The 26,339-nt window shown below is 38.0% G+C and overlaps 1 protein-coding gene across 2 annotated transcripts in view; it reads left to right on the forward strand.

Moving 5' to 3' along the window:
* The window catches only part of NETO2 (neuropilin and tolloid like 2), a 60,994-nt gene that overhangs the window by 22,401 nt on the left and 12,254 nt on the right, over window positions 1-26,339 (forward strand). For both annotated transcript variants that reach the window (XM_036120172.2, XM_036120171.2), the window contains exon 7: window positions 17,363-17,591. In XM_036120172.2, the coding sequence (XP_035976065.1) occupies window positions 17,363-17,591 (229 nt within the window). The remainder of the gene's footprint in view (window positions 1-17,362; window positions 17,592-26,339) is intronic.

The raw sequence follows: 26,339 nt of genomic DNA on the forward strand, positions 1-26,339 counted from the left end.
TAAAAAAAGAATGTCACCAATTCACAAGGAAGATACAATTTTCGATTTTATGTATTAATATGGCCTCAATATACAAAATATGAATTGACAGTTGCTGAGGAAAATTGACAGATCCACAATTATAGTGGGTAATGAATTTCACCTCTCATTAATTAATCAGGCATACAGGAAAAGTAGTAAGGATCAGATTTAAACAACACAGCATGCCTGATGAGACATGGTATCTTACTCCTAACATCCAGAAAATATGCATGCATTCTCTACAAGCATGCATGAAACATTTATAAAATCTGATCCATATGCTAGACTAAAAACAGAAGTCTAAAATATATAACAGTGCTTGGTATTATGCAGAGCATCCTCTGACAGAAATACAATTAAATCAGGAAATCAGCAACCAAAAGATAACCCATATGTTTGGTAATTTAATAATATACCACTTAGTAATTAATAGGTCACAGAAGACATCAAGATGGAAATTTAAACACACTTAAAACTGAATAAAATTGAAAATACATATCAAAATGTGTGGGATGCAGCTAAAAGTATGATAAGGGAGTTTTCATAAATGCTTCTTTTAGAAGAAGAAAAAGATTTAAATTTAATGAGAAGTTTCAACTCAAGAAGTTAAAAGAATGACCAAAGAAGTCCAAAGAAAGGGTAATAATGAAAGCAGAAATAAATGATATTTTAAAAAAGAATCAACAAAGCCAAAAGCTGGCCCTCTGTAAAAGATAACTATAGGTATACCTCTGCCAAGATTTATTTAGCCAAAGAGACCTAAATAATATTTAGAAATGGAAAAGGTCATGGGGGCGCCTCGGTGGTTCAGTTGGTTAAGTGGCTGCCTTCAGCTCAGGTTATGATCTCAGGGTCCTGGGATCGAGCCCCGTGTTGGGCTCTCTGCTCAGTGGGGAATCTGCTTCTCACTCTCCCTCTGCCCCCTCCCCCTGCTCATGCTCTCTTTCTCTCTCTCTCTGTCTCTGTCTCTCTCATCTTTAAAAAAAAAAAAGGAGGGGCGCCTGGGTGGCTCAGTCGTTAAGCGTCTGCCTTCGGCTCAGGTCATGATCCCAGGGTCCTGGGATCGAGCCCCGCATCGGGCTCTCTGTTCAGCAGGGAGCCTGCTTCTCCCTCTCCCACTCTGCCTGCTTGTGTTCCCTCTCTCACTGTCTGTCTCTGTCAAATAAATAAATAAAATCTTTAAAAAAATAAAAAATAAAAAATAAAAAAAAGGAAATGGAAAAGGTCATGAATCAACTATAGTAGAGATTTAAAAACTCTTATAAGACAAACTATGAAGAAAACCTGAACAAAAGAGAAAAAAAAGAAACCTGAGGGTTTCTTCAATAAATAAATGACAAAGGGAAAAAAGCAGCAGTGAATCATATATTAAAAGAAATGTGAAGTCAAATGAACATGTGGATTCAAAGTATAAACGTAGGAAACATTACAAGACAGAAGTCTGAACACTGGTGTTTGATAAGAAATTGTTGGTTTGATAATAGAACTGATCATATTTTAAGTGGTCTTTAGCAATACACATAGAACTGTTGACATGTGAATTCTCTCTGGGATTTGTCTCAGTATGTGGGATGTGTATGGTTCAAGACTGGCTGAGTTAATAACTGGTAAAGCTAGGGGATGAGGACAAGGGTTTATGATACTGTTTTGTCTGCATTTGCACATTTGAAATTTTCCATAATCAAACTGTTTTAGACTATAAGAGAATACTAAGAGTAGTTCTTTGCTGATAAATTTATAAACAGTCTAAATGGACAATTTCCTGAAATATGTATGTGTATACATACATATTTACATACATATATATAAAATTTACAAAAACTAAATCAGAGAAATAGAAAACCTGAATAAATCTTACCAATTAACAAAATTGATTTTGTACTTAAAATATGTGAACAGAAAAGTTGGTCAGATTGGATTTTTACCAGGTACTCAAGGAACATGTTATATAAATGGTTTCAGAAAATTGAAGAAAAAAAGAACACTTCCCAGCCTATTCTATCAGAACTAAACAGCATGGAGAGTTATAAACCAGGATTATTTGTAAAATGGCGGGGGGGGGGGGGCAGACCCCAAAAACTAAGCAATAACAAACTAAACCTAGTAAAGTTTTTTTTTAGAAATCATGACCTAGAAATTCTTAGTTTAAGATAAGAAAATTGAATGATGTAGTTTCCCATATTAACAGATTAAAGGAGAAATCCTGATAATAGCATTAGATGCAGAAAAAATACTACATGAAACTTAAAAACTACTGATAAAAATCTCTCAGTAAGGGCGCCTGGGTGGCTCAGTCGTTAAGCGTCTGCCTTCGGCTCAGGTCATGATCCCAGGGTCTTGGGATCGAGTCCCACATCGGGCTCCCTGCTCGGCGGGAAGCCTGCTTCTCCCTCTCCCACTCCCCCTGCTTGTGTTCCTGCTCTCGCTATCTCTCTCTGTCAAATAAATAAATAAAATCTTTAAAAAAAAAAAAAAAAATCTCTCAGTAATTCCAACATAGGAGAATGCATTTCAATCATGATGAAGAGTATCTACTAAAACCCTAAATCAAACGTTGTAATTAATGGTGAAACCTTAAAAGCATTTCCTTTAAGCTCAGAACAAGTCAAAGATGTCTGTTGTCAGTGTTTTATTTGGTGGTGTTCTGAAATCCTGGTCAGTGCAACAAAATGAGAAAAAAAAAAAAGTTCATCAATTGTAAAAATCAGTTGCTTTTCTTTATACTACAGCCAGAAGCAGTTGGAAAATAAAACTTTTTAAAGCACTATTTACAGGGCGCCTGGGTGGCTCAGTTGGTGAAGCAACTGCCTTCAGCTCAGGTCATGATCCCAGAGTCCCAGGATCGAGTCCTGCATCGGGCTCCCCACTTAGCAGGGAGTCTGCTTCACCCTCTGACCTCTCCCCTCTCATGCTCTTTCTCACTCACTCTCTCTAAAATAAATTAATAAAAAGATTTTTAAAAAGGCACTATTTACAATAAGAACAAATCAGAAGGTACCAAGAAGCAAATTTTAAAATTATATTGAAATGCATAAAAGAAGGCCATAAAGAAATAGGGAGAGAGAGAGAGAGATCATTTTCATGGATGGGAAGATTCAATATGACAAAAATGTTCATTGTTCTCTAATTTAACAATTTAAAGTAATTCCAGTCCAAATCTCAGGAGGGCTTTCTAGGGAAGATGGCAAGCTAATTCCACAATTCACATAGAAGAGGAAAGTGTTCAGAAGAATCATAACAATTTTGAGTAAAAACACGTGGGGATACTTACCCTTCAAGATAAAGTTGTAGTAGTTGGATAGAATGCAATAAAATTGAATAAAATATCTAAAGGTAGAACTACACATGTCTGGTGGTTGCCAGAGGGGAGGTGGGTAAGGGGATAGGTGAAATAGATAAAGGGAATTAAGACGTATGGACTTCGAGTTATAAATAAGTCACAGGCATGAAAAGTACAGCATAGGGAGTATAGTCAATAATACTGTGATAATGTTGTTTGGTGACTACACTTACCATGGGAGAGCACTGAGGAATGTACAGAATTGTTGACTCACTGTGTTGTACTCCTGAAACTAATAGAACACTATATGTGAACTATATTTCAATTTTTTTAAGTAAAAAATAAAAATTACACATGTATGGAAGCTTGGTATATAACGAATGTACAGGTACACCTTGGGAATACTACCAGTTCAGTTCCAGACCACAATAAAGTGAATATTGCAATAAAGTGAGTCAAATGAATTTTTCGTTCCCCAGTGCATATAAAAGTTACATTTACACTGTACTGTAGTCTATTAAGTGTGCAATAGTACTGTGTCTAAAACAATGTACATACCTTAATTCAAAAATGCTTTATTGCTCAAAATTGCTCACCAGCATCTAAGCTTTCAGCAAGTCATGTAATCTTCTTGCTGCCTCGATGTGGATGGCTGCTGACTGATCAGGGCGGTGGCTCCTGAAGGCTGGGGTGGCTGTGAGTTTCTTAAAATAAGGCAATAATCAAGTTTGCCGCATCAGTTGACTCTTCTCTCACAGATAATTTCTCTGCAGCAGGCGATGCTGTTTGGTAGCATTTTACCCACAGTAGAGCTTCTTCTAAAATGGAGTCAGTCCTCTCAAACCCTGCTGCCGCTGCTTTATCAACTAAGTTCATGTAATATTCTGAATCCTCTCTTGTCATTTCAACAGTCTTCACAGCATCTTCACCAGGAGTACCTTCCATCTGAAAAAATCACTTTCTTTGCTCATCCGTGAGAAACTCCTCATCTGTTAACATTTTATAACGTTTTATCATGAGATTGTTGCAATTCAAATGTAATTTCAAAGTTTGGAAATATTGTGAGAATTACCAAATGTGACCCAGAGACACAAAATGAGTAAATGCTGTTGGAAAAAATGCCGCTGATAGGCTTGCTTGACATAGGGTTGCCACAGACTTTGAGTAGGTAAAAAATGCAGTATCTGAGAAGCAAAAAAAAACGAGGTATGCCTATATTTTTATGGAAAGGCTGCTGAGAACAATGGACTGGAACACTGTCTGCATACTCAAACACTAGTAACTTCTTTTGTATATATATTTATAAGTGGATTTTTCTGAAACATCACCCATTAACTAGTTTATCCCATTTTGAGTATTCACCTGTTAGGGTGGTCTTTAACATTTTTTCCTTTAAATTTCTAAAATAATCTGTTTACCCATCTAGTTTAACACAGTTTTAAAAATTTGATCCAGTTCCCATGTCAACTGTGTATAATTTGAGCTTTTTTTAATTTTAAAGATTTAGTTATTAAAAGTTACATTCTCTTGGGGCGCCTGGGTGGCTCAGTAGGTAAAGCGTCTGCCTTTGGCTCAGGTCATGATCCCAGGGTCCTGGGATTGAGCCCCGTTTCGGGCTCTCTGCTCAGCAGGGAGTCGGCTTCTCCCTTTCCCTCTGCCCCACCCCCTACTTGCACTCTCTCTCGAGCTCTCTCTCTCTGTCAAATAAATAAATAAAATCTTTTAAAAAGAAAAGTTATACTTTCCAATATTTAATATTTGAAATAACATTTCTAAAAATTTATGAATATAGAATTATTTCTCCATGAAATATTTCAAAGAGCAAGATGTAAGAAATACTATTTAATTTCTTAAACACTTAGGTAAATATTGTCAATGAAAAAGTAAAAACTATATAGTATTACAGGTATAGAGGGAATCTATATTTCCATTATCTTTCCTACATACCCTATTGTGAGTTTGAGTTTTATAATTCTTATTAGTTTTATATCTTCATATTTATGTACTATAAAAATATACACTATTTTAATTTTTGTATCAATTGTAGACATCCATTCTCCTTTTAGACATTTAATTTGCCTTCACATTTTTTTTTTAAGATTTGTTTATTTATTTGAGGTGGGGAGGGGCAGAGGGAGAGAACCTCAGGCAGACTGCCCGCTGAGTGCGGAGCCCACAACCCTGAGATCATGACCTGAGCCGGAATCAAGAGTCGGTTACTCAACCGACTGAGCCACCCTGGCGCCCCTTCTTCCACATTTTTTTTTTTTTAAGATTTTATTTATTTGACAGAGACACAGCGCAAGAGGGAACACAAGCAGGGGGAGTGGGAGAGGGAGAAGCAGGCTTCCCGCTGAGCAGAGAACCTGATGTGGGGCTTGATCCCAGGACCCTGGGATCATGACCTGAGCCGAAGGCAGACGCTTAACGACTGAGCCACCCAGGTGCCTTCTTCCACATTTTAATATATTAAATAATGGCTGCTGTAACCATGTTTGTATTTTCATTATGCCCATGTATGATGATTTCGTTATATATCTAGAAGTGCAGTTTTTGTGTTGTAGGATGTGACCATTTTCAGCTTTACCAGAACATGCCAAAAGGCTTTCCAAAGTGTTTGTGGCAGTTTATCCTTTTAAAAGCAAGTTAAGAGCATTTTCATTCCTCAGTCTCTGCTGACACTTGGTGGTGTCAGGACACTCAGTCGTGTCAAGTAACCTACAGTAAAATTTTTTGACAGGCACAGTCATGTGACAGCCACCATAATCAAGAACAGTTCCCTCACCCCAAGGAAATTATCTCATGCTATTCCTTTGCGGTCAAAACCAATCTTCAGTCTTTTTTTTTTTTTTTTTTTTTTAGATTTTTATTTATTTGTCAGAGAGAGAAGGGGGAGAGAGCACACAGGGGAGTGGCCGACAGAGGGAGAAGCAGGCTTCCCGCGGAGCAGGGAGCTGGATGCAGGGCTCGATCCCGGGACCCTGGGATCGTGACCTGAGCCGAAGGCAGACGCTTAACCAACTGAGCCACCCAGGCGCCCCTCTTCAATCTTGATCCCTGGCAACTAATGATCTTTTGTTGTTCTATAGTTTTACCATTTCCAAAACTTCATATAAATAGAATCACACAGTTTGTGAATCTGAATTCTTTCATTTAGTACGATGCATTTGAGATTCTTGTTATTGCATGTACCAATTAGTTTATCCCTTTTATTGCTGAACAGATTTTATTGTGTGGATATAGTGTGGTTTACTCTTAACAGCTGAAGAACATTTGGACTGTTTCCATTTTTTGGTTATTATTGATAAAACTGCTATAAACATTTCTGTACAGGTTGTTTTGTGTAAACATGTTTTTCATTTTTCTGGATATCCATCCCTGAGACTGCTGATTCACATGGTAGCTTTGTAAGAAACCACCAAGCTATTTTCCCAAGTGGTTATATTTTTTGCATTTCCACAAGGAGTGTTATCATCAGAATTGAAATTGCTCTGCATAGTTCTCAGCACTTGGTATTATCAGGTTTTAACTTGCAGTTTTGTAATATCTAAATCTTTGGGGAAGTGTCTGCTCTGCCCATTTTAAGATTGGGTAGTTTTCTTACTGTTCAGTTTTGAGTTCTGGATTAAAGAAGTCTTTAGGCAAGTTATTTACAAACATTTTCTCCCAGTTGGTGGCTTTTCTTTTCATTCAGCAGTGTCTTTCACAGAGAAAAAGATTAATTTTAATGAAGTCAGATTACAAGTTTTTTTTTAATGAATTTTCCTTTGATGTATCTAAGAGCTCTCTGCCTGACCCAGAGTCAGAGTCCTAAGGATTTGTTCCTGTGTTGCTTTCTGAAACTTTTATAATTTTATACTTATGTTTATGACCCATTTTGAGTTAATTTTTGTATAAGGTACTAGGTATAGCTCAAGGTTCCTTCCTTCCTTCCTTCCTTCCTTCCTTCCCTCCCTCCCTCCCTCCCTCCCTCTCTTCCTTCCTTCCTTCCTTCCTTCCTTCCTTCCTCCCTCCCTCTGGATGACTGATTTTTCCAGCACCATTTGTTGAAGACCATCCTTTCTCCATTGAATTGCCTTTGTATCTCTGTTAATAATAATAATAGCTTTATTTGTAAGAATCTGTTTCTGGGTTCTATTCTGTTTCTTAGATATCTATGTGTCTCCTTTTGTCAGTACCACAGTGTCTTGATTATTGGAGCTTTAAAGTCTACACTTCTGCACTCTGTAGCTTCCAGTATGGTGGTGATTAAGAGTTACCTTGTTACTGATTTTGAGGGGGAAAGCATTCAGGTTTTCACCATTAAGTATGGTGTCAGCTCTGGGTTTTTATAGATGCCCTTTACCAGGTTACAGAAGTTCTCTATTTTTCTGAGATTTTCATCATATAGGTGTTGATTGTTTTAGCAAATTGATCATGTAACTTCTCTTTTTTAGTCTATTTATAATGGTGACTTACATTGATTCTTCAAAATTTAAACCAGCCTTGCATTCCTAGGATAAACCATATTTGGTTGTGATTATATGAAAGTATTATACTTTTTATATGTTGCTGAATTAGATTGGCTGATATTTTGTTGAGGATTTTTGCATCTATTTTCTGGCTGATGATTCTGATACTGTTTACAACTTGTGGGGTTTTCCCCTATACCACCAAGCAGTTCTCAGACACCAGCTGGGTGTCCTATGATTCAGCTCAGTTCTGACACTGTCTACCTGGGGATGGCATCAGATTCTAAGAATTGGGGGCTCAGTTCCACAAGTCTGGCCGCCACGTCAGATGCCAGTCTCATGTCCAGGTTGTCACCTGTGCTTCTGACCAACTGGCTATAAGTCAGGTTTCTATGAGCCCCTCCTTGAGTTTGATTAATTTGCTAGAGAGGCTTAGAGAACTCAGGAAACCAGTTTACTTACTTAAATTACCAGTTAATTACAGAGCATATTTTATAAAGGGTAAGATTCAACAGCCAGATGAAAAGACAGGTGAGGTCGTGAACAAAGGAGCTTTTGTCCCCATGGAGTATGGGGCCTGGCATAATGGCATATGGAAACATTCTGGTTCACCAACTTGGAAGCTCTTCAAACCGTATTCTTTTGAGTTTTTATGGAGGCCTTATTATGTAGGCATGGTTGATTAAATCATTGGCCATTGGTGCTTGATTTAACCTTCAGCCCTGCCCCTCTCCCCTCTCCAGAAATCGGGGTGGAACTGAAAGTTTAAACCCTCCACTCATGGTTGTTTCCCCTAGTAACCAGCCCCATCTTTAGAGGGTTTCCAGAAGATACCTCATTAACATAAACTCAGTTGTCATTGAAAGGGACTTGTTATGATTAACAGGATACCCATTTCAACTTTATGGCTGGAACATTTTCAGGAACTGAGGACAAGAGACCAAATATAACAAAAGATGTTCCCATTGCTCTTACCGATCAGGAAATTCCAAGGGTTTTGGGAGCTCTGAGACAGAAACAGAGACAAAGACCAAATATATATATTTTTATTATAAATCACATTATCACAGGAGGAATATTGATCAGTATTTTCCTTATGTCTTTGGTGGTGTCAGGGTAATGCTGGTCTTGTGAGTTTAGAAGTGTACCATCTTAGGGTGCCTAGGTGGCTCGGTCGGTTGGGCGTCTGCCTTCGGCTCAGGTCATGATCCAGGGGTCCTGGGATCGAGCCCCGCCTCAGGCTCCCTGCTCTGCGGGGAGTCTGCTTCTCCCCTCTCCCTCTGCCCCTGCCTCTGCTCGCTTTGTCTCTCTCAAATAAATAAAATCTTTAAAAAAAAAAAAAAGTGTACCATCTTCCTGGAAGAGGTTGTGAAGAATTGGCATAATTTTTTCCTTACATGTTTGGTATAATTTGCCCATGAATTCATCTAGGCCTGGAGATTTTTTTGTAAGGTTTTTAATTATGAATTCATTATTTTTGATAAATATATAGCCATTCAGTTTACATATTTCTTTTTAGAAATGTTTGGACAGTTTGTTCCTTTTAAGGAATTTGTCCATTTCATCTGAGTCATCCTATTTGGGGTCATAAAGCTGTTCGCTGTATTTTTTTTTTATTCTTGTTTACACCCAACGTGGGGCTCGAACTTACAACCCCAAGATCAAGAGTTGTACGCCCCACTGACTAAGCCAACCCAGAGCCCCTTTTTTTTAATTAATGTTGGTAATGTCTGTAGTGATACCGTCTTTTTTATTCTTTTTTTTTTTTAAGATTTTATTTATTTGACAGAGACAGCTAGAGAGGGAACACAAGCAGGGGGAGTGGGAGAGGGAGAAGCAGGGTCCCGGCCGAGCAAGGAGCCTGATGTGGGCCTCTATCCCAGGACCCCAGGATCATGACCGGAGCCGAAGGCAGATGCTTAACGACTGAGCCACTCAGGCGCCCCTTCTTTTTTCATTCTTGATGGTTTATATTTATCCAGATACTTACTATTTCTGTTTCCTTCATGAAGTTCCAAGATTCATCCTAGTATCCTTTCTCTTTTATCTAAAGAAATTCCTTTGGCATTTCTTTTGTAGCAGGTCTGTATGCAACAAATTCTCTTAAGTCTCTTAAGTCTTCACCAGGGTGTGTACTTATTTTGGCCTCATTCCTGAAAGAATATGTTTGCTGGATATAAAATTCTGATGTTCACAAGTTCTCTTTTTCAGCACTTAAAAATTTTGATGCACTGTCTTTGGCATTGATGGGTTTTTTTTTTTAAGATTTTATTTTATTTATTTGAAACAGAGAGAGAGCACAAGAGGGGGTAAGGTGAGAAGGAGCAGCAGACTCCCTGCCAAGCAGGGAGCCCAATGCGGGACTCGATCCCAGGACTCCGGGATCATGACCTGAGCTGAAGGCAGTCGCTTAACCAACTGAGCCACCCAGGCGCCCTGGCATTGATGATTTCTGAAGAGCAATCCACAGTCACTCAAATCATTTGCTTCTACAAAATGTATCCTTTTTCTCTGTCAGATCTCAAGACTTTAAATCTCTGATTTCAAGTAGTTTGATTTTGATATGTATAGGCCTTCTTTTTTGTTTGCTTTTAGCCTGTTTGGTGTTTTCTGAGCTTTTTGAATCTGTAAATTTTTGTCTTTCACCAAATTTGAGATGTTTTTAGCAATTATTTCTTCAAATATTTTTTTTCTGTAACCACCTCTTCTCCTTCTGAGACTTACGTGACATGAATGTTCAGCCTTTTGAAATTGTCCCACAGGTCCCTGAGGCTGTATTTATTTGTCCTCAATCCTTTTTTCTCAGTATCTCATATTAGATAGTTTCCCCTGAGTCATCTTCCAGTTTGCTGACTTTCCTCTGTCATCCCCATTCTCGTCTTGGGCCCATATAGTGAATTTTTAATTTCAAATATTTCTCATTTTCAGTTCTAAAGTTTCCATTTGGTTCTTTTTCATAATTTCTATTTCTCTGCTGTGATCTTTCTACTCCTTCAGTGTTTGCCTTTACCTCACAGAGCATATTTATATCGTCACTTTAAAGTCTTTGACAGGGCACCTGGGTGGCTCAGATGGTTAAGCATCTGCCTTCGGCTGAGGTCATGATCCCAGGATCCTGGGATTGAGCCCCACATCGGGCTCCTGGCTCGGCGGGGAGCCTGCTTCTCCTTCTCCCTCTGCCTCTCTCCCTGCTCATGCTCTCTTTCTCTCTATCTCTGTCTCAAATGAATAAATAAAATCTTTAAAAAAAAAATAAAGTCTTTGACAATTCTGGGGTGCCTGGGTGACTCAGTCAGTTAAGCGTCCGACTCTTGATTTCGGCTCAGGCCATAATCTCAGGGCCGTGAGATTGAGCCCTGTGTTTCGCTCCACACTGGGCATGGAGCCTGCTTAAGAGTCTTTCTCTCTCATGTGTACACTCTCTCTCTCTCTTAGGAAAAAAAATCTTTAAAGTCTTTGACAAGTCCAATATCTGGGTCCTGTTAGGACTGGGATCTCTTGACTCTTTTTTCATTTCAGAACTAATCCCATTTCCTGGTTCTTTGTATGTGAGCAATTTTTTATTATGTCCTGGACAGTTTGAATATAACACTGTGAGACTCTGGGTCCTATGAAAAATACCTGGAAAATGTTGAGTTTTGTTAGTCATTTTATTTTTGTCAGACAGTCTACCCAATTAGATTCAGATTGCATGTACCTTTGTCACTTTATGCGGGTGGTGGTTCCTGTTGTTGAGTCTTCATGGTCTTTACTATGCTGTGTAGGCTTGCCCAGGGCATGCCCCACTCAGGGACTTGGACAGTGACTTGTACTATAATTTCATTCTCAACACCTTTGTCATGTTTCTTTAGTTCTGTTTCATGAATACACAGCTTAGTGGTAAGGCAGAAGTAGTGCTTTTTCTTTAGCTCCCTCTTCTCTAAGACTTCCTTCACATTCTCCAGATAACATGGTTTCCTTTTCCCATTTCCTCTGGTGGCCAGAAAGGTAAGTTTTCTTCAGTTTCTGCCTCCTAACTTGGGAGTTTTGAGTGACTAAGAGGAGGGGGGAAAAAAATAATGGGGATTCCCTCCATACTCTCCCGACATCATATGCTCTTCTCAGTTCTGCTAGTTAAAGAGATGGGCTTTCTCTTGGGGTTTTAGTTGCTGCTGTAGCTGCTGCATGCAGATCCATGACTGGTGCTGACCTTGGGCAGAGCTGCTAGAATGGGAAAAACAAACCAAAAATCCCTGCCTCACCCTAGTCTTCAGTAGGGAAGGGCCCCTTTCTCAGTCTTCTGGCTGGAGCTCTTTCTCTGAGTTCCCTGAGTTCCTGTCTGTTCTTGCTGTGAGTTCCATGAATATCAGCCCAGAATACAAGGAAAAAACTGAACCTCACCTTCTTATGGGTCTTTCAAGTTTGACTTCCCACACCCACCTATTACTTTCCAGAATCCTCATGTAGTTGCTTTTCATATTTTATTATCCGTTTTTAGTTGTAATAAGAGAAATAAGCCATACTGTGTATGGCTTATCATCTTGGCTGCTTCTCGAAGTCAAATTTATTTTATATAATAAAATTGATTATCTTTATGGTTTATACTTTGTGTCTTCTGTGTTTTTAATAAACTTTCTTAACCAAAGGTCATAGAACTACCCTTGTATATTTTTATCTGTGTGTGTTAGTTTTTACATTTAAGAATTGATTTTATGTCCACCATAAGACAGGGATCTCATGTCAGGAGCCCTTTCCTGTTATCATGTGTCTCCTTTGATCTAGAATGCTGTACAGGCATACCTCCTTTTATTGTGCTTCACAATACTGCGTGTGTTACAAGTTAAAGATTCAGGACTTCAGTGGAGGAAGTATCTGCAGATGTGGAAATAGCAAGAGAACTAGAATTAGAAATAGAACCTGGAGATGTGACTGAATCACTGCAATCTCATGATCAAACTTGAACTGATGAGTATTTGCTCCTATTTTTTTATTTGGGGTTAGGATGAATTTATTTTTTAATTTAAATTCAATTAATTAACATATATTATTAGTTTCAGAGGTAGGGGTCAGTGATTCATCAGTCTACTATAATGCCCAGTGTTCATTACATCGTGTGAGAGTTGCACCTTTTGATGAGCCAAGGAAGTGGTTTCTTCAGATGGAAGGTACTCCTGGTGAAGATGCTGTGAAGATTGTTGGAATGACAACAGAGGATTCAGTCTATCACATGAACTTAGTTGATAAAGCAGAAGCAGGGTTTAAGAGGATTGACTCCATTTTTTCTATATATGTGTGTATGTGTATATATACATACACACACATACATACACAATGGAATATTATGCAGCCATCAAAAAATGAAATCTTGCCATTTGCAACAACATGGATGGAACTGAAGGGTATTATGCTAAGCAAAATAAGTCAGAGAAAGACAATTATCATATCTCACTGATGTTTGGAATTTAAAAACAAGGCCTAAGTTCATAGGGGAAGAGAAAAAAATAAGACGAAATCAGAGAGGGAGACAAACCATAGGAGACTCTTAATCTGGGCACCTGGGTGGCTCAGTTGGTTAAGCGACTGCCTTCGGCTCAGGTCATGATCCTGGAGTCCTGGGATCGAGTCCCACATCGGGCTCCCTGCTCAGCAGGGAGTCTGCTTCTCCCTCTGACCCTCCCCGCTCTCATGCTCTATCTCATTCTCTCTCTCAAATAAATAAAATCTTTAAAAAAAAAAAAAAGACTCAATCTTAGGAAACAAACGGTGGCTGAGGGGAGGGGAATAGGGTGATGGGGTAACTGGGTTATGGACATTAAGGAGGGCATGTGATGTAATGAACACTGGATATTCTATAAGATTGATGAATCACAGATCTGTACCTCTGAAACCAATAATACATTATATGTTAATTAATTGAATTTAAATTAAAAAATAAAAGTTCTGCGGGTAAATGCTACCAACAGCATCACATGCAACAAGAAATTATTTGTGAAAGAAGAGTCCATCGATGCAGCAAACTTCATAGTCTTTATTTGAAGAAATTGTCACAGCGAACCCAGCCTTCAGGAGCCACCACCCTAATCAAGTCAGCTGCCATCCACATTGAGGCAAGACCCTCCACCAGTAGAAAGATGATTTGCTGAAAGCTTAGATGCTGGTTAGCTTTTTTTTTTTTTAGCAATGAGGATATTTGAATTAAGGAATGTATATTTTATAGACAATGCAACAGACTACAGGACAAGCTAACTTTTATATGCACTGGGAAAGCAAAAAATTCATTTGACTCACTTTACTGCTTCTTTATTACAACAAAGGCTAGAGGAAGCAGGTAAGTGAGAGAGTTGTATTAGACTTGCTAATTCCCTACCCACCAGTTCTACCTCCCAACTAAGTCCAGCCTGGACCAGTCCAGCCCGGACCAGTCCAGCCCGAGGAAAGCTTGCATCTGCAGAGGAAACCAACTTAGGTCACTGCTTCCTACTCACCAGTCCAGGGAAAGAAGGGAAAAAGAGACCAGACTCCCCACCATCAAGGTAACTCACTCCACCTCCCTGGGGAAGGTGTAGGAGTGGGGTAAGAGACCAGGAGCCTTTAACAGATCTGTTGTCATGCAGTTTGGGTGAAAGAAGAGTAGTTTGTAGCTCCCCCCCCCTCAGATTTCAATTTGTCAGTTTTGTTGTTAGAAATATTTAAGATTTTTTTGCTTATTTATTTGAGAGAGAGCACCAGCAGGGGGAGGGGCAGAGGGAGAGTGAGAAGCAGACTCCCCCCTGAGCAGGGAGCTGGACTTGCAGGTGCGGGGCTGGGTCCTAGGACCCTGAGATCATGACCCGAGCCAAAGTTAGATACTTAACCAACAGAGCTACCCAGGTGCCCCTTGTTAGAAGTAATTTCTGAAAATTAGTTGAACTAAACTATTTCAATATTTAGCTGCATTCACAAGAGAAAAGAATGTCATTGTCATATGACTTAAAACTTTTGACTTCATCTTTAAAGAGCATTTACTATGGCCTTGGATAGTACCATGTTTCTTTGGATTAAAAAAGTAAATACTTCAGACTTCTTGTTTTTCTTATACTTAGATCTACCAAGTTCATGGTTTTATAAACTTAGTCATATATTCATTACTTGCTATGAGCAAGAATTACACTAGATATAATTAGCACATGATTCTCTCATTGGAAGGCCCCACAGTATAATAGAGAAACAGACAATTACAGTATTGGTGATACTTGCTCACTACCACAAAACCATGGGCAGAATGTTTTGGTTATGTAAACAATGGAGAAATTAATGAGAACTAATATATGTAAGGAAACATTGTTTCTTTGTAATACATTTGTGAAGATTTTGTGAAGTTTTGAAATGGTAATCCTATTTAATTACCGATTTTCTACCACTCTCACGAAGTAAGGAACAAATTGATCATCTCAAATAAGCCAAAGTTACTTGGTCAAAATTTATCCCTTTGAGGTATGTTTTTTAGTTGTTTGCTCTTAGTTTTATGCCATCAAGGTATTTTAGTGGGAAAAGATACCTGACATTACATTTTTGTTATATGAAGTCTTTTAAATTAAAAGGTGGGGGGCGCCTGGCTGGCTCAGTCAGTATAGCCATGTGACTCTTAATCTTGGGGTTGTGAGTGCAAGCCCATGTTTGGTGTAGAGATTACTTAAAAATATCTAGAGGAGTCAAATTCATAGAAAGTAGAATAGTGGTTGCCAGAGTTGGGGGAGAGGGGAAAATGGGGAATTATTGTTTCATGGGTATAGTTTCTGTACAAGATAAAAAAGTTCTGGAGACTGAATATACAACAATGTAACATTATTGACCTGTACATTTAAAGATGGTTAAGATTGGGAGGTGGCGGGGTGGGGGGGGGTGGTTGAAACAGGTGGTGGGATTAAAGAGTATACTTATGAACACCAAGTAAGTAATGTATAGAATTGTTGAGTCACTATATAGTACACCTGAAACTAATATAGCACTGTATGTTAACTATACCAGAATTAAAATAAAAAACTTAATAAAATTTAATAATTTTTAAATAAAAATTAAAATGGTTAAGATTATAAAAAATAAAATCTTTAAATAGAGAGATGGAGGTGGCATCACACTGCTACCTCAGAAATAGAAACTAGAATGAATACTCATATGTCTTTAATGACAAAGGAAATCTTTATTCTCTACTCACTAAAATTCTAACTCTAGAGTCACTCAGCAGCAACTAGAGCAAAAAGTGAAGTGTCTGTGCATGCGTGCAGAAAAGGGATCCCAGGGAGTGGAAAGAACACAAATGTTAGAGTCAGGCCAGCCTAGGTCACATCCTCAACCTGAGTAACCTTGGACAAGTTCTTAACCACCTGAGCCTTAATTTTCTCCCTGCCTGTAAGGAATAATAGCTACTTCATTAAGTTCTTTTAGAGAGATGCACAATGTCTTCCTTTTTTTTTTTTTATGATTTTATTTATTCATTTTGACAGAGAGCGAGAGAGGGAACACAAGCAGGGGGAGTGGAAGAGGGAGAAGCAGGCTTCCTGCCAAGCAGAGAGTCCGACTCAGGGCTCAATCCCAGGACTCTGGGACCATGACCTGAGCCTAAGGCAGATGCCTAACGACTGAGCCACCCAGGCGCCCTGCACAAAGTCTTTCTAAGCCCACAACCTGAACATTAATGCCCCCAGTCTTTCTAAGCCTACAATCTAAAGGAATTCTTCAAACAAAAGTAGGCCAAGCATATTTTAAGAACTTAGTGCCAGGTAGCAGGCTGCCTACAAAATTTCAAGAAAGAAGATGCTAAATAAAATAGATACCAATAGTGTTTATTTTGATACTGCAGTTTATATCTTCCTGACTGAAAACGTAGAAATGGTTATTTATGGGGGGAAGTCTTAAAGCCACTTAAATGTGCAGTATAGAATAGGGGGTAAATAAATGACAGGACATCATGGGAACATTTATGGTTTTGAAAAGTATAGATAAGGTAAAACTGGTTTGGGGGCACCCGGGTGGCTCAGTCATTAAGAGTCTGCCTTCAGCTTGAGTCATGGTCCCAGGGTCCTGGGATCGAGCCCCTCATCGGGCTCCCTGCTCGGCGGGAAGCCTGCTTCTCCCTCTCCCATTCCCCCTGCTTGTATTCCCTCTCGCTGTGTCTCTGTCAAATAAATAAAATATTTAAAAATAAAATATCTTGTAAAAAAGAAAATAAAAATGGTTTTGATGTGTTATAGGATATATGTATCTTACAGTTAAGCTTAGGTTTTTAAAATGAAGAAAAACTGAAAAAAATCCAACAACTGCTATGAGTGATTCTTTCATTTTCCAATTTGTCAGTACTATGAGGTTGCTTTCATAATAAGAAGACTATGTAAGAGAGCCAATGAACCTCATGGAGCAAAAAGTTTCTTCATAGACAAAACACAAACTTAGGTTCCTTAATGCTCGGTTCCATTAGGACAACCAAAGGAGGAGACCGTCAGTCTTGGTTCTTTTAACTCCTTAAGCACCAGCCTTTTAGCTGTTGTGTTCCTGTCAGCTGTCATAATTTAGTCGACCATGTCGACTGGATAGAACTATAACACTCAAATTTATCTTTTCTAAAGCAGTGTTTTTCTTTGTTTTAATGTTACAGATTTATTTGAGGTTCCTAGATTATCAGATGGAGCACTCAAATGAATGCAAGAGAAACTTCGTTGCAGTTTATGATGGAAGCAGTTCTATTGAAAATCTGAAGGCCAAGTTTTGCAGCACTGTGGCCAATGATGTGATGCTGAAAACAGGAGTTGGCGTGATCCGAATGTGGGCAGATGAAGGTAGTCGGCTAAGCAGATTCAGAATGCTCTTTACTTCCTTTGTGGAGCGTAAGTAAATCCTATAGCATTGAGATCTTTTACATAATTTTCATTCATTCAGAATTCAATTATTGAGCATTTCCTTTTGACAAAGACTGCAAGTCAAAGAGAATGCAGAAATAACTAAGTCTTAGTCCCTATTCTTAAGGAATTAACTGTCCTGGCTGAAAAACCATGTTAATACATGAATTGCAACACTGCCTTATTATAAAAGTGTAATGTGATAGGGAACGCAGAAAGTGGAGACTCAAGATTTTCAAAATTAAAAATAATTATCAGTAGTATTAATTCAGCTTGGTATATAATTATGAATCTACCAAACCATGCTCATCAAAATTTAGATAGGCTGTGTTTTCTTTTTTCTAACTTCTAATTTTTAAATAATTTTAAGCTTATCTTTTTTTTTTTTTTTTTTTAAGATTTTATTTATTTATTTGACAGAGAAAGACACAGTGAGAGAGGGAACACAAGCAGGGGGAGTGGGAGACGGAGAAGCAGGCTCCCCACTGAGCAGGGAGCCCGATGTGGGACTTGATCCCAGGACCCTGGGATCATGACCTGAGCCGAAGGCAGTCGCTTAACTGACTGAGCCACCCAGGCGCCCAATTTTAAGCTTATCTAAAGTTATAAAAATAGCGCAGAGTTTTCATATGTCCTTCACTCAGATTCCCCTAATAATGTGGTAAAACTGAAAATTAACACTGATACACTATTATCAACCATTATATATAGACCTTATCCACATGTCACTAGTTTTCCTATTAATGTCCTTTTCTGATGCTGGATCCCACGTTGCGCTTACTTGACATCTGTCCTTTAGTCTCCTCAATCTGTGACAGTTCCTTAGTCTTTAATGACCTTAATATATTTGAAGAGCAATGGCCATTTATTTAGTAGAATGTCAATTTGAGTTTGTCTGATGTTTTCTCATGGATTCTTTTGAGGTTATGTATTTCTGTCAGTGTCACAGAAATGACGCTACACGTTTCTCAGTGCATCATACCAGTGAGGTAGGCGTACATCATATGGATCTGTCTCATGTTAACTTCGCTCACTTCCTTAAGGTGCTCTCTGTCAGGTTTCTCCACTATAAAGTTACTGATGTTTTCATTTCTAGTTAATAATTCTCCTTGAGACTATGCAAATATCCCTTTGCTCACTAATTTTAGCGTCTGTTAATGGTTTCTGCCTGTAATAGGCATTATTATAGTGTTTACCTAATGGTAGTTTTCTGTTTCCATTATTCCTTCTACACTTACTAGTTGTAATTCTGTGAGGAAGAGTTATTTTTCCCCTCATTTATCTATTCAATGATTTATTTCAGTATGAGTTTAAGGATTTTTATTTTATGCCATTATTATATATAGTTATATATAACATAATTATTATAATACTAACATTATTTTGTTACTCAGAGCCCCAGCTTTGGCCACTGGGAGCCTTTTCAAGTTGTCTTTTTTAACTTTTGATGTGTCCTTCCCTTTTTTTTTTTTAATCACTTTATTTTCTGTCACCACAAGATGGCCCAGGTTCAGCTGTGTTTTCCCTGGCCCAGCCGTAAAACCAACCATATTTCCAAGAAGCCCTTTTCTTCTCGTACAAAAGACACGGCTAAAAGCACTTCTGGGGTTCTTATAGGAATCGTAATGAATCCGTGGATTGCTTTAGAGTAGTAGTGTCATCTTAATCAGTCTTAAGTCTTCCAGCCCACGGACCCAGGGTGTCTTCCCACTTATTTGTTGTCTTTCATTTTTTTCAAGTGTTTTGTACTCTTTAGTATACAACTCTACAAGGACACATTGTTAGTGTGTAGAAGTGTACCTGATGTTGTATTCTGTGTTTGTATCCTGCAGCTTGCTGAATTAGTTTATTAGCTGTGTGTGTGTGCGATCTTGTTAGGGTTTTCTACATATAAGATCATGTTGTTTGTAAACAGGTAATTTTCCAATATTGGATGCTATTTTATTTTTTTATTTCCTTTTCTCACCTAATTGCTCTGGCTAGAACTTCTAGTACTATATTGAATAGAAGCTATAGGACACACCCTTGTCTTGTTTCTGATCTTAGGAGCAAAGCTTTCAGCCTTCCACCGTTGAGTAGGTGTTAGCTGAGTAGGGTTTTCACATATGGCCTTTATCATGTTGAGGAAATTTTCTTCTGGTCCTAGTTTACATATTGAGTGTTTTCATCATTAAAGGATGTTGAATTTTGTCAAATGCTTTTTCTGATTCAATTGAGATGATTACGTCATTCTTTTCCTCTTCATTCTGTTAATGTGTTGTATTACAGTCATTGATTTTTTTTAAAGATTTTATTTATTTGACAGAGACATAGCAAGAGAGGGAACACAAGCAGGGGGAGTGGAAGAGGGAGAGGAAAAAGCAGGCTTCCTGCCGTGCAGGGAGCCCGATGCAGGGCTCCATCCCAGGACCCATGACCTGAGCCGAAGGCAGACGCTTAACGACTGAGCCACCCAGGCACCCCTCATTCATTTTTATATGCAGAACCATTTTTATGGTCCAGGAATAAGTCCCACTTGGTCATGGTGTATAATCCTTTTAATATGTTGCTGAATTCAGTGCTAGTATTTTGTTGAGGATTTTTGCATCAATATGCATAAGGGGTATTTGTCTTTAGTTTTATTTTCTTGTAGCATCTTTGTCTGACTTTGATATCAGGGTTATGCTGGTCCATAGAATGAAAAAGAAGTGGGGCACCTGGGTGGCTCAGTCGTTAAGCGTCTGCCTTCGGCTCAGGTCATGGTCCCAGGGTCCTGGGATCGAGCCCCGCATCAGGCTCCACGGGAAGCCTGCTTCTCCCTCTCCCACTCCCCCTGCTAGTGTTCCCTCTCTCGCTGTGTCTCTCTCTGTCAAATAAATAAAATCTTTAAAAAGAAAAAAGAAAAAGAAGTGACCCTTTCTCTCCAACTTTTTGGAAGAGTTTGAGAATTGATGTTCTGTAAACATTTGGTAGAATTCCCCAGTGAAGCCATCCAGTCCAGGGCTTTTCTTTTTTGGGAGATAGTTTGATTTTACTGATTCAGTATCCTTGCTAGTTAGAGATCTATTCGAATTTTCTATTTAGTTTTATTCAGTTTTGGTAGAATATGTGTTTCTAGGAATTTGTCTATTTCATCTAGATTAGCAGTTTGTTGGTGTAGAATTGTTTTTAGGATTCTCTTTTAATCCCTTTTAGCTGTAACATCTAAACTGTCTCCACTTGAATTTCTGATTTTAGTAATTTGAATCTTCTCATGTTTCTCTTTTTTCCTTGGTCATTGTAACTAAAAGTTTGCCAATTTTATGGAGCTCTTCAAAGAACGATTTTTTTTCTTTTCTTTAATTTTTCCATCCTCTATTTATCTCTCTTCTCTATAATTTCAGTGTTTCTGACAAAGGCATAGAATTCCAAGTTTAGTTTGTCCTTTTTTTCTCATTCTTTAAGGTTAAGTTACTGATTTGAGATCTTTCTCCTTTTTTTAATATAGGCATTTTTAGCTATAAATTTCCTTCTTTGCACTGCTTTCATTCTTCTCATCAAGTTTCGCTGTGTTGTTTTCATTTTCATTTATCTCAAGATATGCTCTAATTTCCCTTGTGATTTCTTCTTTGACCAGTTGGTGGGTTAAGAGTGTGTAGTTTAATTTCCACATATTTATGAATTTTCCAGTTTTCATTCTGTTATTGATTTCTAGTTTTATTTCAGTGTGATTGGAAAAGATATTTTGTGTGATGTCAGTCTTTTAAGATTTTTGTGTGTATGTGGTGTAATATATGGTCCATCCTGGAAAAAGTTCCATATACACTTGAGAAAATTGTGTATTTTGCTGTTGTTGGGTAGAACTTTCTGTATATATCTATTAGATCCAGCTGGTTTATAGTGTTATTCTTTTATTTGCTTATTAATCATCTGTGTAGGGGCGCCTGGGTGGCTCAGTTGGTTAAGCGACTGCCTTCGGCTCGGGTCATGATCCTGGAGTCCCTGGATCGAGTCCCGCATCGGGCTCCCTGCTCAACAGGGAGTCTGCTTCTCCCTCTGACCCTAACCCCTCTCATGTGCTCTCTCTCATTCTCTCTCTCTCAAATAAATAAAGAAAATCTTTAAAAAAAAAAAAAAAAAATCATCTGTGTAGTTGTTTTACCCATTATTGAAAGCGGGATAGTGAAGTCTCCAGCCATTGTAGAATATCCAATTCTGCCTTGAATTCTGAAAATGTTTGCTTCTTATATTTTAGGACTCTGATTTTTGGTTTATATTTTTTTATAATTGTATCTTTTTGATGAATCCCTTTTACCAATATACAGTGTTCCTCTTTGTCACTTGCAACAGTTTTGATTTAAAGTCTATTTTTGTTGATATTTGTATGGCCACCCCAGCTGTCTTTTGGTAACTATTTGCATGGAATATCTTTCTGATTTTTTCACTTTCAACCAATTTATATCGTTAGATCTAAAGTGAGTCTTTTTTTTTTTTTAAAGATTTTATTTATTTATTTAACTGACAGAGAGAGAGAGAGACAGCTAGAGAAAGAACACAAGCAGGGGGAGTGGGAGAGGGAGAAACAGGCTTCCCGCCAAGCAGGGAGCCCGATGCGGGGCTCGATCCCAGGACCCTGGGATCATGACCTGAGCTGAAGGCAGCCGCTTAACCAACTGAGCCACCCAGGTGCCCCTAAAGTGAATCTTTTTAGAACAGTATATAGTTGGATCTTTGGGATTTTTTTTTTTAATTATTATTATCTATTCTGCCAATCTCTGCTTTTTGAATGGAGGGTTTAACTCATTTACATTTATAGTAATTACTAAGAAGAAAGGACTTCTGCCCTTTTATTATTTGTTTTCTGAATGTCTTAAAACTTTTTGTCCCTCATTTTCTTCATTACAACCTTCTTTTGTGGTTAGTTGATTTTTTGTGGCAACACATTTGAATTTCCTTTTGTGTATATTCTTTAGATATTTTCTTTGTGGTTATAGTGGGGTTTTGTCTTTTTATGAGTTGGTTACATCTTAAGTTATCTTTACTATTTTGTGAGCACGTGAGAACCTTTTTATATTAAAGAATGGGGTAGTTCATATATAGATACTGACCCAGCTTAAAAGTGGAAAAACTCTGAGGACAGATTTTAGGATTCTTCCCTTAAACTCCTGATAATTCACATGAACAAATCCCAGGAAAAATTGGTTCTATTGCCTTTCTATCTTCTATAAAAGTCCAAGTGATTTGTCAGTACTTCCTAATAATTATTTTGTTGATTTTGTTTATAAGTACAAATCATATTACATTAGCTTTGATTTTTTTAAAAAACTGCTTTCAAAAATACCATCATGTTTTTGGCTTGGTTTTGAGTGGCTTGGTTTAACTTTAGTCTACATTTGGATAGTACTGATTAGTCTCTCTGACTAGTCCCTTTCCTCACAGTCACCTCTGTATGAAGAAAATTACCATTTAAAGACTCATCCAAACTGCCCCAATATAGTTGATTGTGTATGTTCACATCACATACATTTTAAAAATAAGTGGTAGATCTTCTGTATTGTCCTCATAAGAGAAGGAAATATTTTCACTTTTATATCCCGACTGATGAATACAGTAAAATGGTAAACTATATGATTTTTGCAAATCAAAATTTGTAAATATAAAGGTAAGATACTATCAGGTATTTTTCTTGAGAAATTTAGGAATTAGTAATTTTTCCCTTCACTTATAATTTCAAGGTATTATATTATTATTCCATGGATTCTATGTTGAGATCATGATCGTATGTCACCTATACAAGCTTTATTATAGCTGAACTCTTCTATCTATAATTTTAAAAGACTTGATGAATTGCCAGATGGCTACTTGGGTTATGAAGCTGATTTAGCCAACCAGCCTTCCTCCCTGCCTTCCATTCATTTATTCAACATTTATCATACGAGATACTGTGTTTTGCTATGAAGATACAAAAGTGGATGAAACAGTCCCTTCCCTAAAGGATCTTATTATAGTCCTTTAGGTGAGGTAACATACATGCAAATGAGGCAGTTGCAGGAATGACTGTGACAAAGACTGTTTGAGGTGGAAAACGAAGTGCTCCCTGATTAAATACCCAGGATGCTTCCAGCAGGCGGCATCGGCTGTGGAGCAAGTAGTCCTTGAAGGGAGGGCTTGTGAGTTTATCCTTGAGGACAGTTAGATTTTAGAAGGTAGAAATGTTGAATAACTGAGGTTGTTCCAAACAGAGGCTGCAGAATGAACAAAATGCATAGAGCCCAGGCTTATTTGGATCACAAGAAGTAGTAAAAGAAAGAAGAGAGAAAAATGCGTCAAGAAAAGGAGATTAAAGCTAGAGTTAGAAGGTCTTTAAAGGCTAAAATTAGAGTTCATATCATAGGCATTGGGGAGTTTTGAAGAGTTTCGTACTACGAAATGACATAATCAGAGCCGTGCTTCAGTTGGAGTGGAGAGGCTGTGTAGGACGGAGGCTAACTTCCATAGTAGGGGGCTATACCAAGATGGTCTGAACCACAACAGCGACAGAGGGAGAGTCGTGGAAGTGCAATCAACAAGATTTGGTGACTGACTAGACCAAAAAGTAACAGAATGAGTCAAAGATACCTACAGTTTGGGTCTGACTGACTTGGAAATGAAAATTGGAGAGATAAGAGGAGTAAGTATTGAGTTATTTTGGATTTAGTGATTTTCTCAAGTAGCTGGAAATGCCAAGAGCTCAGCAGTGATATTTACCGGGAGTAAACTGTGTTGCTGCTTCTTGTTGCCCTATGGATGCATATAAGCTGTTTCCAAAAAAATTTTTATCAACTTTTCACACTTGAAAAAAAACAGCTGTGTAAAGGCTATTTCAAATAACTACAAAGCAGTGCTTGATACAAAGATAGAGTTTCATTTAGCAAGAAAGCCTTTCAGCCGTTTTCCTCTCTCCTCAGTTTATTTATTCCCAACGTCTTGTACCTGTGCTTTCCAGTAGTGCCCAGCAGCCCCATGTGGCTGTTGAATACTCATAATGTGGCCCATCTAAATTGAAATGTGCTATAATTATAAAAATATATCCTGGATTTCAAAGACTTGGTATAAAATAATGTAAAATATTTCATGAATAATATTTTATATGTGTTAAATGAGGATGCTTTGGGTATTGTTTCAGGGCTCCCCAACACCACCCACATGGTAGGTGATTTGCTAGAAGGACTCACAGGACTCTGCATGTATTTGAATACTTATGGCTGAGAATTCTGACAGTGAAAGGATATGGGATCAACAAAGGAGAATTACTTTCTGAGTCCTCTCAGAGAAATCCTCTAACAGGCTTTCTTAACGCTCACTCCCTCTCATGAAGGGCACACTGAGCATGTACATTTCCCCAGCAACAAACAATGCAGTAACATGGACAATGTTTCTGTCCAGAGAAACCCATTAGAGCTCAGCACCTAAGGTTTTTGTTTGTTTTTTTTTTTTTTTTTTTTTAGCACCTAAGGTTTTTATTGGGAACTGGTCTCATGGGCACCTTCTGCCTTGCCTGTACCAAAATTGTGGACTCACAGAAGGAAAGAAAGTATTTGGCATAAATGACGTTCACACAAACTCTAGGCACCGTGAACCTTATCAGTCAGGGAATGGAGGAAAGTCCAAGTTCCCAGTTGCCAAAACTAAGGGCCAGCCTTGCACACAGACCCTTCTAAAGGCAGCCTCTTCCTGCTGTAGTAACTCTTGTCTGCACAGATATATTGGCTTAAATAAGCTAGTAGTAAAATTAATTCCACCTCTTTCTTTTTAAAGATCTTTATAATGTGGCTACTTGGTCACATTTTGGCTCATGTTATATTTATTTTGGGCAGCACTGATATAAATCTTAAATGCAAAATTCTTCTCTAATGTGTTTTAGTTAAGGTATTTCTCTATATACATTAATGATTTCTCCATCAGTACAAATCGTATAAGTGAACAGATGAAAAGCCTCCCTCAAGCAATGTCTTCACAATAATCACTAAATATAAGACTTAGCTCCATATCCTAAATTTAGCTTTATTATCCATGAAGAACGAGAAAACTATCCCTCCAAAAAAAAAAAAAAGTCATATGTATGTGATCAAATAAAGGATTTTGTAAGTTTTTATAAAACAAAAGTCCCAGTTTGGAAATCTTTTAATAAGCACATTAGCTCCAAACAGTACATTTTTATATGCTAATTAATTCGAACTTAAACTCTTTTCTCTAAGCTATTAATGATGTGTAATTGTTATGAAACCATTCATGAAAACAATCAGTATTTTAGAAAAGGTTTATATGGATAGACTAATTCTGCATGAGATATTCACTTCATACCTACCCATTATAGATTACAGATATGACTAAAATAACTTGGCTGAAATGAATGATAGAGAATAGCACTTCCCAAGCACTGAATACTAATATATATCTCACTCTTTGAGACAGGATATGGTTTTAGGAAAATAATTTCTAGGACTACAACTGTGAAAGCAGCAGAAGTTATTTTTGTTAGAATAAATCCATAATGTGATTCTCAGTGACATACTGCCTGTGGGGCTCCTGCAGGCCTGGTTGAAGGACAGACCATTTCTCAGCATCATTGCCACATCTCATGAGAAGAGGAGGAGAATTGAAATCCTAACCCTTCTTCTTTCTCACGCCATGACCCAGCAGTGAGTAAAGGGGGAAAGTAGAAAGTCCTCAGGCTATAAGTAGAAAACAGTTTATAACTGGCACTATTTTTGCTATTCTCTTTGTCCCTTACTTATA

This window comes from Halichoerus grypus, chromosome 15 (assembly GCF_964656455.1).
Source record: "Halichoerus grypus chromosome 15, mHalGry1.hap1.1, whole genome shotgun sequence".
NCBI lineage: Eukaryota > Metazoa > Chordata > Mammalia > Carnivora > Phocidae > Halichoerus > Halichoerus grypus.